Source organism: Chlorocebus sabaeus, chromosome 2 (assembly GCF_047675955.1).
Source record: "Chlorocebus sabaeus isolate Y175 chromosome 2, mChlSab1.0.hap1, whole genome shotgun sequence".
NCBI classification, from domain to species: domain Eukaryota; kingdom Metazoa; phylum Chordata; class Mammalia; order Primates; family Cercopithecidae; genus Chlorocebus; species Chlorocebus sabaeus.
The window spans coordinates 35,438,239-35,453,859 of record NC_132905.1 but is presented as its reverse complement, the minus strand read 5'-3'; the positions used below and the strand labels follow the sequence as shown (position 1 = coordinate 35,453,859).

Sequence of the window (15,621 nt, the reverse complement as noted above, 5' to 3'; positions counted from 1 at the left end):
GGAGCAGAGGCTGCGGTCCCCGGGGGCGCGTCACAGGCTCTCCCAGCCCCCAGCCCGCGTGCCTTCTTTGTTCTGATGCTTCTCCAGGCCGGGCCGGGCTCCCGGGACGTGTCTCGGGCCTGCACGGGGGCGCTTCTTCCGACACAGGGGATGGGGTGGAAGGGGAAGAGGTCCAAACCCTGGGGTCGAAATAGGAGTGATGGAGGGTTCCTCAGCTCCTGAACGAGACTAGCACGGCCCGTATCGATGGCCGAAGCCAGCGTGGAAGCCCTGGGAGAAAGGCCACCTTCAGGAGCTCCACCCAGCCCCGAGACGCGCCCGACAGCCCTCCCGACAACGCAGGGCCCAAGGGAGGCGCGTCCTTAGCAAACGTCAAGGCTGGAGGCGCTATCCCCTAGGCGGAAGCGGCGGGGGCGGGGCCAATCCGCGGCCCTCCTTCCCCCTCTTCCCGTGCCGGGTTCTGGCCCCTGGCCCAGTTGGGCCGGCTGCCCACCTTCCTCGCGAGAGCTCGCCCGGCAGGCGCGGACTCGCAGGGCGCAGCCTCATCGACCCTTGCACGTGACGTAGGCGGCCCTCGCCAGTTGGCCGTTCTTTGGAGCCCGCTTATTGGTCCGAAGCATCCCTTGCCCCACCCCCAGATCAACCAATGGGCGGAGGCGGGGGCGTGCCGACGGGCGGGCGGCAGCCGCGCGGGGCTCCCTTCCTCGTGTTCGGCGTTGAGCCCCTGCAGCCGCCCGCAGCGGTCGTCCCTGCCCTCCCCGGCCCTGGGGTGCACCCCGCAAGGTGAGGCCACCTCTCTGCTCCCTGCCTCCCGGTTCCTTCCCGTTCGCCGAGGTCCCCTCCCGGTCCTGGCCCTGTCCTGAGCAGTCAGTGCCTGGGACCCCAGCGGCTGTGATGGCAGGGCTAGGGTGGGGGGCTCCGCTGTCGGGGCTGGGCCTGGAGGACTCCCCAGCACCTAAACTAGAGTGATGTCAGGTTCCCGGGGCTTAGTGACCGTTAGCTGGTGCAGCTGGGGTGTTTTCTGCGAAGCGATTGTCCGGGGGCACGAGTGCGGTAGTGAGGGCGGGGGCGTAATGGGGTCAGCGCCCCCCCCCTCCCCACGACCCTGTTCATTGCCGCTGCCTCGCTGCATGACCTTGGAGGAGTAGCATCTCTGAGCCTCCGAGCCTCAGCACCCTCAGGAAGGAGGGCAGTGATGTCTGGGAGTGCGGGCTCCGGAGACTCCTGCGTCAGCCGAGGTGAGCGAAGGTGGGGAGCGCACAGGATTATCTCCGAGGGACAAAGCCGCTGCCTCGCAGCTAGGGATGGATTGGATGGGGGGGATGTCCGATTGCATTTCCCCCCTCCCCCTGAGATGACAAGAATGGGGTGTGGCGGGGGTGCCACACCCACAGGGATGGCTGCCGGAGAGGATAAAGGGTCCTACACCTGGGCCCCTGGGGCCTCGGGGGCTTGGGCTGCACCTCCCCCCCGGTGGCACGAAGGAGGAGGGACTGGATTTAGGTTCTGGACCGATGTTTCCATTAGTAAGCAGGGACTGAGAAAGGGAAGTCTCCGCTTGCCTTTCTTCTTGAATCTTGGCACTGGAAAGTAGGGGTAGGGCATTTTTCTGCCCCGGGGAGTTGAAGAAAGTCGGGGTGGCATCCCTATCTCCCTCCCATTCTGGTCTTCTGTGGAGGGAAAATATAGCTGGATAACCCCCCACATTCTATCCATCCTGAGCTACGAGGCAGCAGCCCTGTCCCTGGGAGATAATCCTGTGTGCTCCCACCCTCACCTCGGCTGACTCCCTGGACCCAGCCTGGCCTCTGCTTCTTGGGACCTCTGGATCACAGGCCCAGGGCAGGGCCTAGGTGGGGCATGCCATCTGGAGGCTAAGCACCCACTAGCTGAGGGCAAAGAGGGGAGAATGCTGGGCAGAGGAGGGCAGCACTTGTTGGGGAGGCAGGAAAGTGTGGGTGGTGAGGGTCCCTTCTCCATATTCCCCCACCCCCACCCCCAGCACTTCACTGTTAGAGAGAGAACACCCATACTTATCTTTGCACCTTTGGCCCGCTGGAGGGAGAAGGAAATGAAATCACATTAAGGCTGAGTTGATGTGAAGCTGCCACAACTTCTGACCTCCAGCCTCGCTTTTCCAGGCCTTGTTCTGAGTATGTGTGGCCCCTGCTGTGTCCAGTGCTGAGAGTCAGCAGGTCAATGTGGCCCCATCTCGAGGCCTTAATGGGTGTTCTTTTCACAGGCGTGAGCTTTAATGGGAGGCTACGCAGTGCTTCTGCTGGACTGAGTGCTTGAGCCAGGACTGAGCCCCAGACTGGGGTAGGAGAGGAAGAGGTAGGGAGGGTGGAAGGTTGCGGAGTTCCTGGCTCAAGAGAGAAAGACTTCGAACCACAATGAGAATGGGGATTGAAGAAGGAATGAGAAATGAGGTCTCATACGTTGGGAGCATACTGGCCAGAGGTGAATGGGTGTAACTCCTCTTCCTGCACCCTGGGCTGGGGACTGGAAGCTTGCTGACACCCCATCTCAGCAGGGAGGGTAAAATTTTTTTTTGCTGGGGGGAGGGGCACCATGTTCCTCCCTGGTTATTTCCCAGTTTTCCAGGATGTTCATTCTGCACATCTTCCTTGTGAGCCCCTCTGGTTAGGGGGACTGGGAACTCACAGCATCTGTTCTCTGACCCTCCCTAGGGACCTGGCTGCTGTGGGAGTGGGAGAAGGGGCAGGCAGGAGGAGGGAGGCCCCCTCAACCCTTGAGCTGTTTTCCAAGAAGGCTGACGTCCCTGGGGCCCACTCTAAGGGTCATTCCTGACTCCTCCAGGATTGGCCTGAAGTGCCTCTCTGACGGTGCTGCTGAAATTGCTGTTGCTTTAGAAACCAGGCCTTTGGGGGTTTGCTTTTGCAGAGGTGGGGGTGCATTGTCACAGAGCTTCAGACACAGTTGCAGCAAACCCTGGGAGGAAGAGGCCACTGCTTATTCCTGTGTTACACATTAGGAAACAGGGACAGAGAAGTGAAAGAACTCACCCATGCAGCCAGCAAGGGCAGATCCTGAATTTGAACCAGGACTGCTGCCTCTGGGGGCCTTGTGGATTGAGCCACGGTGAAGCCTTGGTTAGCACAGGAGGAGGCTGGAGGCAGGGCCAGCCTTGGGTTTGTGTGGTGGCCTAGCTGTTCTCTGTGGACACAGCTGCAGCAGGGGAGGCCCAGTGCCCTCTTTGCCTGTTTCTGATGAGGAATTGTATGTGGACAAGAGTCCAGCTCCCAGGGGACAGCGACCAGCAGGTTCTCCATTGAGAAAGGAGGTTTGGTTTTCCCAGTTTCCTATGGCTTCCTGAAGTCACTTGCTTCCTGCCTCTATGTCTTCACTGTCCGGAGGGTTACAGGCTCTGAGTGTTTGCCCTTTACTGAATACTGGGCACTGCAATGAGATGTGGGTCCCACCCTCAGTGGGGATGGGGCATGTCCCTCTCAAAGCAGGCATGGACAGGTAACCAGCTGATGGCAGCAAGGCCTGAGGAATGCCAGTGGGAGGCCACTTGGTGGGGGCCAGCGAGGGAAGTGCCTGCAGGGCAGGGGTAGGGTAAGAGAGTGGGGTGGGGAGTTCTGCTTCCTGAGAGCCCCCAGTGCAGTCACTGGCTCTGACCGTATCATTTAGTGCTGAAGTACGGGCCTTGGCCAGGCCCTCTAAGCAAATGTGATGTGATCATTCATTCAACAAACATAAACCAAACACAGCTCCTCCCTGTCTGGTGCTGTGCTGAGTGCCCGGGACACAGGGTTTGACAGAAACACAGTCACTACCCTCGTAAAGTGAGGAAGAGGGATATCAAATGATCCCAGACGTGAGAAAGGGGATTCCGCAAAGAGCTGTAGTCCTGTCCTGGGATTTGCAGGGTATGCATCCTTAAAAAAGAAATGTTGGGGTTGAGACCCTGTCGAAGGTGTGGCTGGGAGGGATGGGATTGTTTCTGGCTGAAGGGATGACCTGGGCAAAGGCAGGGGGCCGGGTCAGGCAGTAGTTGGGGGGAAGACAGAGAAAGCGCCCTGCATGGACCGGGTCAGTGTTTTGTGAAAAGGGCCTGTGGCCTTTGCTCACCAGCCACTAGTGCAGTTTGACCTGAGCCTTCAGGGAGCATCCTGGGAGATGGGGGGACCTTGTGGACCCTGGGCTGTCACTGCCTCCTGGCTGCAGAGGTGTGGCTGGGGCAGCCTCTGCAGGATAGGAGGAGGGCCTCACACTCTTGCACTTGGCCATTTGTCATATGCTCTGAGTTCACAGCTTTGGGGGCAGCTGTAGTCGGTGGTGGGTTATGGCAGGCTGCTCTCCAAGACCTAGTTCCCTGGGGACAAGCTGAGCTTTCTAGGGCTGAGGCAACCGACCCCACAGTGGCCCTGGCCAGAGGTGAGTGGGTGTAGCTCTACTTCCTGCACCCTAGGCTGGGGCCTGGAAGCTCACCTCTAAGAGGGGGTTGCTGGCCTGGTCCATTGGCCAGAGGGGGCTCCTGGTGGTACTCAAACTGTGAACACCCTGCCCATGAGGCAAGGCTTGGGCATGGGTTGACTTTGCCCACATTGAGGAGTGGGGAGTGAGGTGAGGCCACACCTGCTCCCAGGGCAGCTTGGCACCAGAGGGACCTTGAGGTCATGCCCTCCACAGGCCCAGCCCTAGACTATGAGGCCACCCTGTAGTTCCTCTTCTTTTCCTGGACTGACGAGCCAGTGTCACTCATCTCTAAATTCTTCAGTGTGTTTCCCTGAAAAAATAAGGACATACTTCTTTACCTAATACAATTCAATGATCGTACCTAACAAAATCAACTCATTTCTTAGTGTCACCTCATGTCCAGGCCCTTAGTGTCACCTCATGTCCAGGCCATTTACATTTTCCAGATCCCCCAAATGTCTTTTTTTTTTTTTTTTTTTTTTTTTGAGACAGAGTTTTGCTCCTTTTGCCCAGGCTAAAGTGCAATGGCATGATCTTGGCTCATCACAACCTCCGCCTCCCGGGTTCAAGTGATTCTCCTGCCTCAGCCTCCTGAGTAGCTGGATTACAGGCATGCACCACCACGCCTTGCTAATTTTGTATTTTTTAGTAGAGACAGCGTTTCTCCATGTTGGCCAGGCTGGTTTCGAACTCCCGACCTCAGGTGATCTGCCCGCCTTGGCCTCCCAAAGTGCTGGGATTACAGCCACCGCGCCCAGCCTGTTTTTTTTTTTTTGAGACAGAGTCTCACTGTGTCACCCAGGCTGGAGTGCAGTGGCGGGATCTTGGCTCACTGCAACCTCTGTGTCCCAGGTTCAAGCAGTTCTCCTGCCTCAGCCTCCTGACTAGCTGGGATTACAGGCGCACACCACCACGCCTGGCTAATTTTTGTATTTTTAGTAGAGATGGGGTTTTGCCATGTTGGCCAGGCTGGTCCCAAACTCCTGACCTCAGGCTTCCCGCCTTGGCTTCCCAAAGTGCTGGGATTACAGGTATGAGCCGCAGCACCTGGCCCCCACAGATGTCTTCTTTGATAGGTAGTTCGAAACACCCTCTACTTTATTTTTCTTCTCGCAGCTGATGTGATGAAAAAAACAGGTCAGTTGTCCTGAAGATTATCCTTTTTTGGTCTGTAAGTGTGTGTTGATCTAGAACAGGGGTTGGCAAACCTTTGCTCTGAAGGGCCAGATCATAAATGGTTTAGACTTTGCAGGCCATATGGTCTCTATCATAACTACTTGGAAGTAGCTTTGTTTTAGTGCAAAAACAGACAACATGTAAGTGAATGAAGTGTAGTGTTCTATTAGTAAAACTTTATTTACAAAAAACTTTATTTTCCAGGCCCGGCGGCTCATGCCTGTAATCCCAGCACTTTGGGAGGCTGAGGTGGGCGGATTGCTTAAGCTCTGGAATTTGAGACCAGCCTGGGCAACCCTGTCTATACAAAAATTAGCCAGGCATGGTGATGTGTGGCTGTGGTCTCAGCTACTTGGGAGGCTGGGGTGGGAGGATTGCTTGAGCCTGGGAGATCAAGGCAGCAGTGAGCTGGACTCCAGCCTGGGCTGGACAGAGTGAGACCCTGTCTCAAAAACAAAAAAACAGGCAGCAACTCTACCATCAGCTGCGTAATCAGCTGTAGTTTGCCGCTTTCCTATCTAGAACAATCTCCCTTGTTTTCTTTTTCTTTTTCTTTTTTTTCTTGAGACAGAGTCTCACTGTGTTGCCCAGGCTGGAGTGTCGTGGTGCGATCTCGGCTCACTGCAACCTCTGCCTCCTGGATTCAAGTGATTCTCCTGCCTCAGCCTCCCAAGTAGCTGGGACTATAGGCGCCTGCCACGACACCCGACTAATGTTTGTACTTTTAGTAGAGACGGGGTTTCACTATGTTGGCTAGGCTGGTCTTGAACTCCTTACCTTGTGATCTGCGAAATTGCTGGGATTATAGGTGTGAGCCACCATGCCTAGCCTGTTTTATTTTTCTTCTTGACATTTGAAAACAAAAACAAAAACAAAAATCAGGTAGTCATCCTGTAGAATGTCCTGCCTTCTGGGCTTGTCTCATTGCTTTCTCATGGAGTCATTAAATTTGTTCCACTCTCCTTTGTGTTTTCAGCAAATAAGAAGTTGAAGCTAGAGGCTGGTTTAGATCCAGGTTAAATCTTTTTGGCAGGAATCCCTTGTCAGTGATGCTGTGACTTTGGGCTGCCTCACTTCAGGAGGCATCAGTGTGACAGGCTGTCCTGCACAAAGTAGAGAGATAGACCAGTGGGTGACTGGGAGTAGTCACATCCCTCCATTGCAAACTCGTGCTATTCCTCTTAAACACCAGGTCCTCGGCCAGGCACGGCGGCTCACGCCTGTAATCCCAGCACTTGGGAGGCCATAGTGGGCAGATCACTTGAGGTCAGGAGTTTGAGACCAGCCTGGCCAACATGGTGAAACCCCATCTCTACTAAAAATACAAAAATTAGCCAGGCATGAGTCTCAGCTACTTGGGAAACTGAGGCAGGAGAGTCGCTTGAACCCAGGAGGCAGATGTTGCAGTGAGCTGAGATTGTGCCATTGCACCCCAGCCTGGGTGACAAGAGCGAAACTCTGTCTCAAAAAAAACAAAACAAAACAAAACAAAACCAAAGGAAAAAAAAACCACACACACACACCAGGTCCTCTGTCAGTGACACTTGGGCACCTGTGAGTATCTGCTTCCTGTCAACCTTCCCCTCTGGTTTAGCATCCACTGGCTCTGGTTGCCTCCAGCATTTGTTTCTTTTCTTTTTTTTTTTGAGACGGAGTCTCGCTCTGTCGCCCAAGGTGGAGTGCAGTGGCCAGATCTCAGCTCACTGCAAGCTCCACCTCCCGGGTTCACACCATTCTCCTGCCTCAGCCTCCCCAGGCGCCCGCCACCTCGCCCGGCTAGTTTTTTTGTATTTTTTAGTAGAGATGGGGTTTCACCGTGTTAGCCAGGATGGTCTCGATCTCCTGACCTCGTGATCCGCCTGTCTTGGCCTCCCAAAGTGCTGGGATTACAGGCTTGAGCCACCGCGCCTGGCCCAGCATTTGTTTCTTTAGGGGTTGCAGAATGACTTAGCATTTGGTCATTTCTTTGTTATTTATTAGCAGGAATTCTTCCCGAAAGAAGAGCTTTCCGTCAACCACCAGGGCAATTTGGTCACAAGAAAGGCCAAGAGACAGGCTGAATTATTTCTCTTTAATCCCTAGCTTTCAGAGTAAAGAGGGCACTGCTACCGTCAGTGGTGACAAATGAGGGCTTTTGAGGGCTTGGGTTTGTTTGTTTTGCTTTCCCTCGTCTTTTTTAATAATCTCTGTGAATGCCCTGCTTTTATGTGTTCCATCTGTTTCCATCAGTTGCACTCATTATTCTTTTTGATGCTCAGATAGTCCCAGCTCGGCCCATTGGAGGCTTCCTGGGGTGCCTCTCACTGCCCCTGTGCTGAGGCTGCCGTTGGGGAGATGAGCCGGAGACAGGCCTGAGACTCGGGGCAGGGTCTGAATGGCGGGTTCAGATGGGGGCACACCCCCTCCACAGGCATCTGTTTTGCACATGGCCCTGACCGATCACCAGGAGGGAAAGCTCTAAGAACATGTTTTTTATGTGGTCCCCTGTTCTTGCCCACCATCAAGCACACTGTTGCCTCTGACCTCACCCAGCTGCATTGCTTGTGCAATCTGAATAATGTAGCTCTAGGCCCAGCCTTCAGGGTCAGCAAGACCAGAACTGGTCCCTGGAAAATACCCATAAAATCCTCCTTTCCAGGCTGCCCCTCCTGCCAGCCTCTGGGAGTGCTGGGGATAGGAGTCCTATGCTGTTGCTTTGGCACCTAGAAGCTGTAGCTCAGCACATGCTGGCAGAACCCTGAGTCACTGGGGTATCACGAAGGGGTAAGGGCTCTTGGTGAATGTGGGCAGAAGCCCCCATGCTAGAGAGTACAGACACCACTTGGGCTGCTGAGAGCAGTAGCGGTTTGAGTCCTTCCTAAAGGGAGCTCCTCTATTCTTCCCAAACCATGGGTCCATAGGTGGCCCTGACCCCTGCCCTCCCCACTCCCTATCTTCAGGCTCCTGCTGGTGTCCCTGGAGCATGGGAGGCCGCTGAGTGTGAGTGGCGGTGTCCGGCAGGAGCTGCGTGGCAGGGAGGGCGTCCATGGCTGCGGCTAACAAGGGTAAGTGCCTTCCTGGCCTGGTGGGGCTTGCACAAGTTCTTCCAGTGGGCCCTGGTAGGAGGGCCATTGCTGCAGGTAGGGCCCGCACCACCTGTGTATGTGTGTGCATGTGTGAGTGCGTGTGTGCTGGTGTGCGAATGTGACTGGGAATATGTCGGTGTTTGTACCAGGTCCTGGGGCTCATACAAGCCCTAGCAGGGACCCCTGTGGAGCCCTGCTGACTCCTTAGGCTCGTCTGTGGAGATGTGTGCTCTTGTGTCTCTGCCCTTCCACTGTGGGGGTTGGGGGAGCTGAGGGGCTTGTGGTGAGCACCGAGACTGGTGATATGGGAGGGCCACGGCAGGCTGTGGAAGGGAATTTGAGTTTTGTTCAGAATCCAGAAGGGATAAGGGAGGGTTTTAGGCCAGGGTGATCTGGTGAGATTAGAGGGTTAGTTCTGTGGGGCTCACCAGGGATTGTGGATGTGCCAGGCTGGCCCCCTGGGCCTCCGAGTATCCAAGAGGCCGGCTCAAAGCTGGATCAGGTCCTCCCACTAAGAGGACCCTGGGCAGAGCTCTTGGTGGGAGGGCCTAGGGGCCAGGGGTCAGAGAGGACTAGGGCCATGCTCTCCGCCTCCCCAGCCTGAGTGTTCATCCAGTCCAGGCCTTCAGCCCGGCTCCTGGCTACCCTACCTTTCCCATCCCTCTGCCCTTTCTGGTCTTGGAGAACCCGACCCAGCCCAGAGACAGCTGAGGACCCTGATGGTGGGTTAGGCAGAGGAAGGAAGGGGGTCTTGGGGTGGGTCTGGAAGCTTCCTTGGGTTCTCTCTTCTTGCTTGCCAGTGGCCAGTGAGGTTTAGTGGCAGCTGCAGCCTCGCCTAGGTGGGCTGAGTGTGTTTTTTGATCCCTTTTGTTTCTGCCACCCCTAGGCAGATCCCCTGGAGCCTGTTCCTGTTCCTGCCCCTTCAGGTTTGGGTCATGAGGATGGGCAGGCAGGGGCCTCATGCACTGACACAGCTTGGGGGTAGGCTCCAGGGATGGGGGGCTTTGCACTATGAAGGAGAGCACTGGGCAGGGTATCCAGAGGACTGGCCTGAGCCCCACACTGCCCTGGCTTGGTGGGAGTTTGGAAGACTGTCCCTTCCTGTCTCTGGCACCAGCCCCATCCCCTTCAAGCAAGGGTCATATTAGCCAGTCCCTGAGTCCCCCCACACCCACTCTCAGGGGATGCATTTTTGTGGGAGGACTCAGGGGACCTCAAGCCTCATGATCCCAGTGTCCACCTAGCCTTGAAAAGAGCCCAGCCAGTGGGAGCTGGATGATGTCAACGGCAGTCTTGGGGGCGACGAGGGGACAAGCGGGAGGAGTTTCCTGGGGACACGGAAAGCCCTCAGACACCTCTCTCACTTTTCCTAGGCAACAAGCCCAGAGTCCGGAGTATCCGCTTTGCGGCAGGCCACGATGCGGAAGGATCCCACAGCCACGTCCACTTTGATGAGAAGCTGCATGACTCAGTGGTCATGGTCACCCAGGAGAGTGACAGCAGCTTTCTGGTCAAGGTACATGCACACCTCCCCCATCAGCAGCTTCTCCCACTCCCCGGCTCTGCCTGGCTTCTGGGTGCCTGTCCCCTTTCCTCTCAGCTGGGCTTATAGGCATGTCTGTGCCTTTCCCTGTGCCTTGGTTTCCCCATCTGTCAGATGGGAGGCAGTGAGATTTCAATGAGATGAGAGCATTTAGAATGTCATCCAGATCAAGAATGTCATCCAGATCAAGATGAGCAGAGCCATTGCTGTCATCTGCTTTACCCAGACAATAGCAATGGAAGGCAGTGTCGCGGCTATGGTGCCACTGGCCTGGGTTCAGGTCTGGGCCAGCCGTTCTGGCTCTGTGACCTTGGGACCTGAATTTCTCTTCTCTCAAGTGGAGACAATCACATTACCTAGAGTTGGTATGAGAATGGAAGAATGTATGTATGTGATACAGGTGTGAAGCTAATTATGGCAATAACAAGGTGCAACTTTCTTTTTTAACCTTTCTTTGCCAAATCTCTGGCTGAGTTAGGCTCTTTGAAGTAGTATTATCACCCCCTGTTTTCTGCTTGGTGGAGCTGGGTTGGGGAAAATGGAGACTGAGGCCTTATTTATTCAGTCAATAAATGAGGGGTCCAGAGTTGAACAGGAGTGCCCTTGGGTCGGGGGAGGTCTGGCCTATTGAGCTGGACCTGCAGGGGGGTCTGCTGTGCTGCTCAAAAGGGGCCCAGGTTTAGTCTGGCCAACGTGTCAAAACCCATCTCTACTAAAAATACAATAGTTAGCGGGGTGTGGTGGCGCACGCCTGTAGTCCTAGCTACTTGGGAGGCTGAGGCAGGAGAATTGCTTGAACCCAGGAGGCTGAGGTTGCAGTGAACTGAGATTGCACCAGTGTACTCCAGTCTGGGCAACAGAGAGACTCCGTCTCAAACAAACAAACAAAAAAGGTGGGTTTTGTCTCCATTTCTGTCCAACTCTGAAGTTCCCACTCTTTGTCTTACAGCTGACAGCTTCCCCAAGAGAATAAACGGAACAAACCAACACTTAAAAATAGCTCTCTCCCCTCATTGCAAAATCCACTCATGTCTTAATAGACATGAGAAAATTTGGAAGACAGAGAAAATGTGAAGAAATTTAAAAGTACCCACAGTCATACTATCCCAAAATAACCATGGTTAATATTCTGATGTGTGTTATTTCAGCTTTTTTTTTTTTCCTTTTTGAGACGGAGTCTTGCTCTGTCGCCAGGCTGGAGTATAGTGGCATGATCTCGGCTCACTACAACCTCCAACTCCTGGGTTCAAGTGATTCTCCTGCCTCAGCCTCCGGAGTAGCTGGGATTATAGGCACATGCTACCACGCTCAGCTATTTTTTTGTATTTTTAGTAGAGATGGGGTTTCACTCTGTTGGCCAGGATGGTCTTGATCTCCTGACCTTGTGATCTGCCCCGTCGGCCTCCCAAAGTGCTGCGATTACAGGCGTGAGCCACCGTGCCCGGCTTATTCCAGCTTTTTAAATTTTTATTTATTTATTTTTCTGAAAACACTATGGTGACGGATCCAGCTTATTTTAAAAAGCGTTGTTTCCAAAAACAAAAGCTGGCATCACCATGTCCACACTGGTTTTTGCTTGCTTCTGTTGTGAACTGTCTCCTGTGTCAGTAAATAATTTTCCACAAGATTTTACAACTGCCTACTGCTCCATGATATGTGTCATCATTGACTTAGCTGGCTCCCTATTCCTGGGTGTTACGGCTGTTTTTGTTTTCATTGTTATAAATAAGGCAGCGAAGAGTATTTTTTTGCACATCTCTATTTCCCCTGGAAAATTCTACAAATAGTACCCCTGGGTCACAGGGTCACAGTTAGCAGGTACAGCCAGAAAGCCTTCTTGAGGGGTGTGCCCTCTACCAGCAGAGCATGAGGGGGGCACATGGACTGAGGTTTGTCACATAGCAATATCGACCTGGTCCCATTGAACAGCTAAAACTCTCTGCAGCCAGTCCCAGTTGGCCCCCAGGGATGGGGCTGCCCAGCCCCAGTAACTGTGAGCAGGAGTTTGTGTGCTCATGTGAGCTGGGAGTACAGCATGCACCCTTTGCCTGCTGGCCTGACACCCCTGCCAGTCATCCTGCTTAGCAACCACCCTGGCTTGTGACCCTTCATACTACTGGAGTTTCCAAGAATGGCATTTGTTCCAGAGGGTGGCTGTCACCAAGCACTGTGAATGAACAACAGAAATTGCTTGAGTTGTGAGTATGGGCCATTGGGCATAGGCAGCCTTTGAGTGGGCAGGCGGGCATCCACAGTCCGGTGCCAGCAGGGCAGCCAGGAGCCCCAGTTCAGTGGCTGGTGCCAGGCCTGTGGTCCAGCTCTGGGCTGACACAACTGGTCTACTGTCGTGTCTCTAATTTGATCCCATCCCTCATCCCGCACTGTCTGTGGCCTGGTGTCATCCTATGAGCGAATGGAAGACCAGCATCCTTGACCCTGGGATACTGGCAGTGATGGGGACAGGTGGATGACCTGTGGGACTTTGAACCTTTCCTTGTAGGCAGTGGGTGGTACCTTGCTGGGTGCCATGCATGGCAGGAGTGGTCAAGAAGTCTAGGGAGGACTTGACCCTGGCCACACTATGTGGCCTTTGGCCAGTCATTTTGTGGCTTCCATTTTCTCGTCTATGAAATGAGCCACTGAGGACTTTGGGGCCTGTGAGACAGATGCTGAGGATCTTGCTGGCCAAGCTGTAGGGCTGGGACCCTCAAGGGAAGGGGTCTGTGAAAGGGCTGGGGCCACTGGGCTGGGTGGTCGATCAGCTAGAGTGATGGAGGGAATTGGGCTTTCTGGGCTCTCTGGGGAAGCAGGTGCTGGGGTCCATGGGATCATAGGTGACACAACTGGGTGGGCCTTGGGGAAGCAGGAAGTGAAGGTGCCTCCCTCCCCCACCTCTCTTGCTGTAGGTTGGCTTCCTGAAGATCCTGCACAGGTATGAGATTACCTTCACTCTGCCCCCAGTGCACAAGCTGAGCAAGGACGTCCGTGAGGCACCTGTCCCCAGCCTGCACCTCAAGCTCCTCAGCGTGGTGCCCGTCCCTGAAGGTGCGTCCCCTCCTCCAGCAGGCCCATAGGGAGTGTGAGTGAGAACATGGGGTGCTCCCTTACCCCAACTAGGGTGGATGGGCAGCTCAGCAAGTCGGGGACATGGCACCTCTTTGTGAGCTTGCAGTGTGGCAGCACAGCAGGTCCCACACTCCAGGCCTTGCTCCCTGTCCCTGAACAGAAGTCCATGAGCTCGTACTTGCCTGTACCTGCCCATGGTGTGATGGTTACCTCTGTGGGGCAGTAACCAAGACGGGAGCCACTGAGGAACTTGTTTGAGGCCTCCAGCTCTCCCTCCTGCTTCCGCTTCCCTAACCCTCGAGAAAAACCTGCTGGAGCTACACACACCTTGTGGATAACTCCTAGCACCCACCAGTCCCAGACCTTGGATTTCAGGCTGCTGTTCCTATCAGGCTCCCTTCAGGTCCTGCCCCACCCCCAGCTCCCAGGCTGGCAGAGGCTAGGGTGTCAGTTTCATGGAGCTCCAGCTTCAGTTTCCTGTCCCCATCACCAGCCTCCCCATGACCTTGTCCTTCAATGGACTGAGACCCCTCAGGCCTTTACCTCTTGCCATCTGATCTGCTCAAAGCCTACCCCGCCCCACCCCCCTCATTCATCATCACCGCCTCTCCCTGCCTTCCTTTTGAGAGAAAACAGCCAGACCTTCTTTTGGAAGCCTGAATTGGACCCTACTTCATTCACTCTTGGAGCCACATTGGGGTGGCCCACAGGCTGGAGGCATGTCCAGCTCACTGAAGAATGGGTAAATTTTTGAGACCTCTGCACCCCTGCTAGGGGGAGTGGGTCTCTGGGCTCCAGAAGGGCCATCCCTGCCCCTTTCTTGGGGCAACTCAGCATGTAGCCCCCCACCATGGTGGTGGGTAGGGGCCAGTGAGTGCCAGGGGTAGGATCGGGAGGCTGAGGGAGGTACTGACCACTTGCCCCTGTCCCCGGGCAGGTTATAGTGTCAAGTGTGAATACTCGGCACACAAAGAGGGCGTCCTCAAAGAGGAGATACTGCTAGCCTGTGAAGGTGGCACCGGCACCTGTGTGCGTGTGACGGTGCAGGCCCGCGTCATGGGTGAGAGCGTGAGGCTCCTGGTTGGAGGAGGGATGCACAAGCTCGACTGCAAGGGTTTCTGTCCTCAGGGAACCAGGGCTGAACAAGGGCTCCTTGCCCAGTTTGGGGGTTCTCAACCTCCTTGGTGGGTCCCCACCTCCAGCTGATCCCTGAGGGAAGGGGAGGGGTCCCCTTAGTGGGCCGCATGGGTGGGGCCAGGGGCCAGCATGGCACTGACTTGCACCCCACCTTGCAGACCGACACCACGGCACGCCCATGCTGCTGGACGGTGTCAAGTGTGTGGGCGCCGAGCTGGAATATGACTCAGAGCACAGCGACTGGCATGGCTTTGACTGAGGCCTGAGGCCCCGCCTGCCCCAGGCCCCTCAGCCTTAAACCCCGCCTTGTCCCCCCGACATGCTGCGTGATGGTGTGGCTTCCTCGCCCCTCTCTGGGGTGGGCGTGGGGGTGGAGTGGCCTTGCCCACACCTCTCACCTCTGCCTTCATTTGTGCCCCCACCCTGCCCCTCCCACGTCCTCCTCTCCCACTTCCTCCTCTCCGTGTGCCTCAGTCTCCTGCCGGAAGAAATGGGTTGAGCCCGAAAGGAGGCTGTCTGAGGAAGGGAGAGGGAGGGCCTGGGGTGGGTTTCCCATTCCCCACCCCAAGCCATAGGGGCTCCAACCAGGGTCTGGGAGAGGATGGAGCTGGCTCTGTGGTGTCGTGGCCCCATTACTGCTGCTGCTGCCTTGCTTCAGCCACCTCTCCTGCCCCTCCCTCGTCCCCACTGCTGTCCACCATGAGTAGGAGGGAGGTGCAGTCCCCAGCCCCCCCCCGCCCTCAGGTCTGTGTTACTTGGTTTTTAAGCGACTGGTTGGGATAGAACCCTAAAGAAATAAAACTTCCAGTGAATACCGGAAGCCAGGTGGATTTTTGTTCTCTGGGGTTGGGGTAATGCCTACTCCTTTGCAGATGTGCCAAGGAAGGACTTGGGTAGACTCACTCTTTCAGGAGGCAGGGGCACCGCGTGGTATTATACCACCTAGCCCCACAAGAGGTATGCACAGATGGTGGCACTTTAGGCCAGAAGCTGGCTGCCAAGACAATTAGTTTGAATGAGGAGGGAGGGACCTCGTGTAGGCAAGAGAGGTCTTAAGCAGTGGAGTTGTTTGGGATGCTTGATGGGGAGACAGCAGCACCCCCTTCTGGTCAGTTCCCTATGCACAGCTGAAAGCTTTCTCCCTTCTCTCCATAGCACCGGGAACCCGTATACTCCTCCCACTATTAG

At 55.4% G+C, this 15,621-nt stretch overlaps 1 protein-coding gene across 2 annotated transcripts; it reads left to right on the top strand.

The window, feature by feature from the left end:
- The first annotated feature begins 652 nt into the window (after positions 1 to 652).
- On the top strand, positions 653 to 15,253 carry ADISSP (adipose secreted signaling protein). Of its 2 annotated transcripts, XR_012089683.1 has the most exons (7): positions 660 to 783; positions 8,562 to 8,666; positions 10,061 to 10,203; positions 13,137 to 13,275; positions 13,924 to 14,038; positions 14,234 to 14,356; positions 14,592 to 15,253. XR_012089683.1 is itself a non-coding variant. In XM_008019545.3 (6 exons), the coding sequence occupies exons 2-6, from the start codon at positions 8,648 to 8,650 to the stop codon at positions 14,690 to 14,692; spliced, it is 525 nt and encodes a 174-aa protein (XP_008017736.1). In that variant the 5' UTR covers positions 653 to 783; positions 8,562 to 8,647; the 3' UTR covers positions 14,693 to 15,253. The 2 variants fall into 2 exon arrangements, 1 of the variants encoding a protein (XP_008017736.1); XM_008019545.3 differs by lacking the exon at positions 13,924 to 14,038 and having other exon boundaries at positions 653 to 783.
- The last annotated feature ends 368 nt before the right edge of the window (positions 15,254 to 15,621 follow it).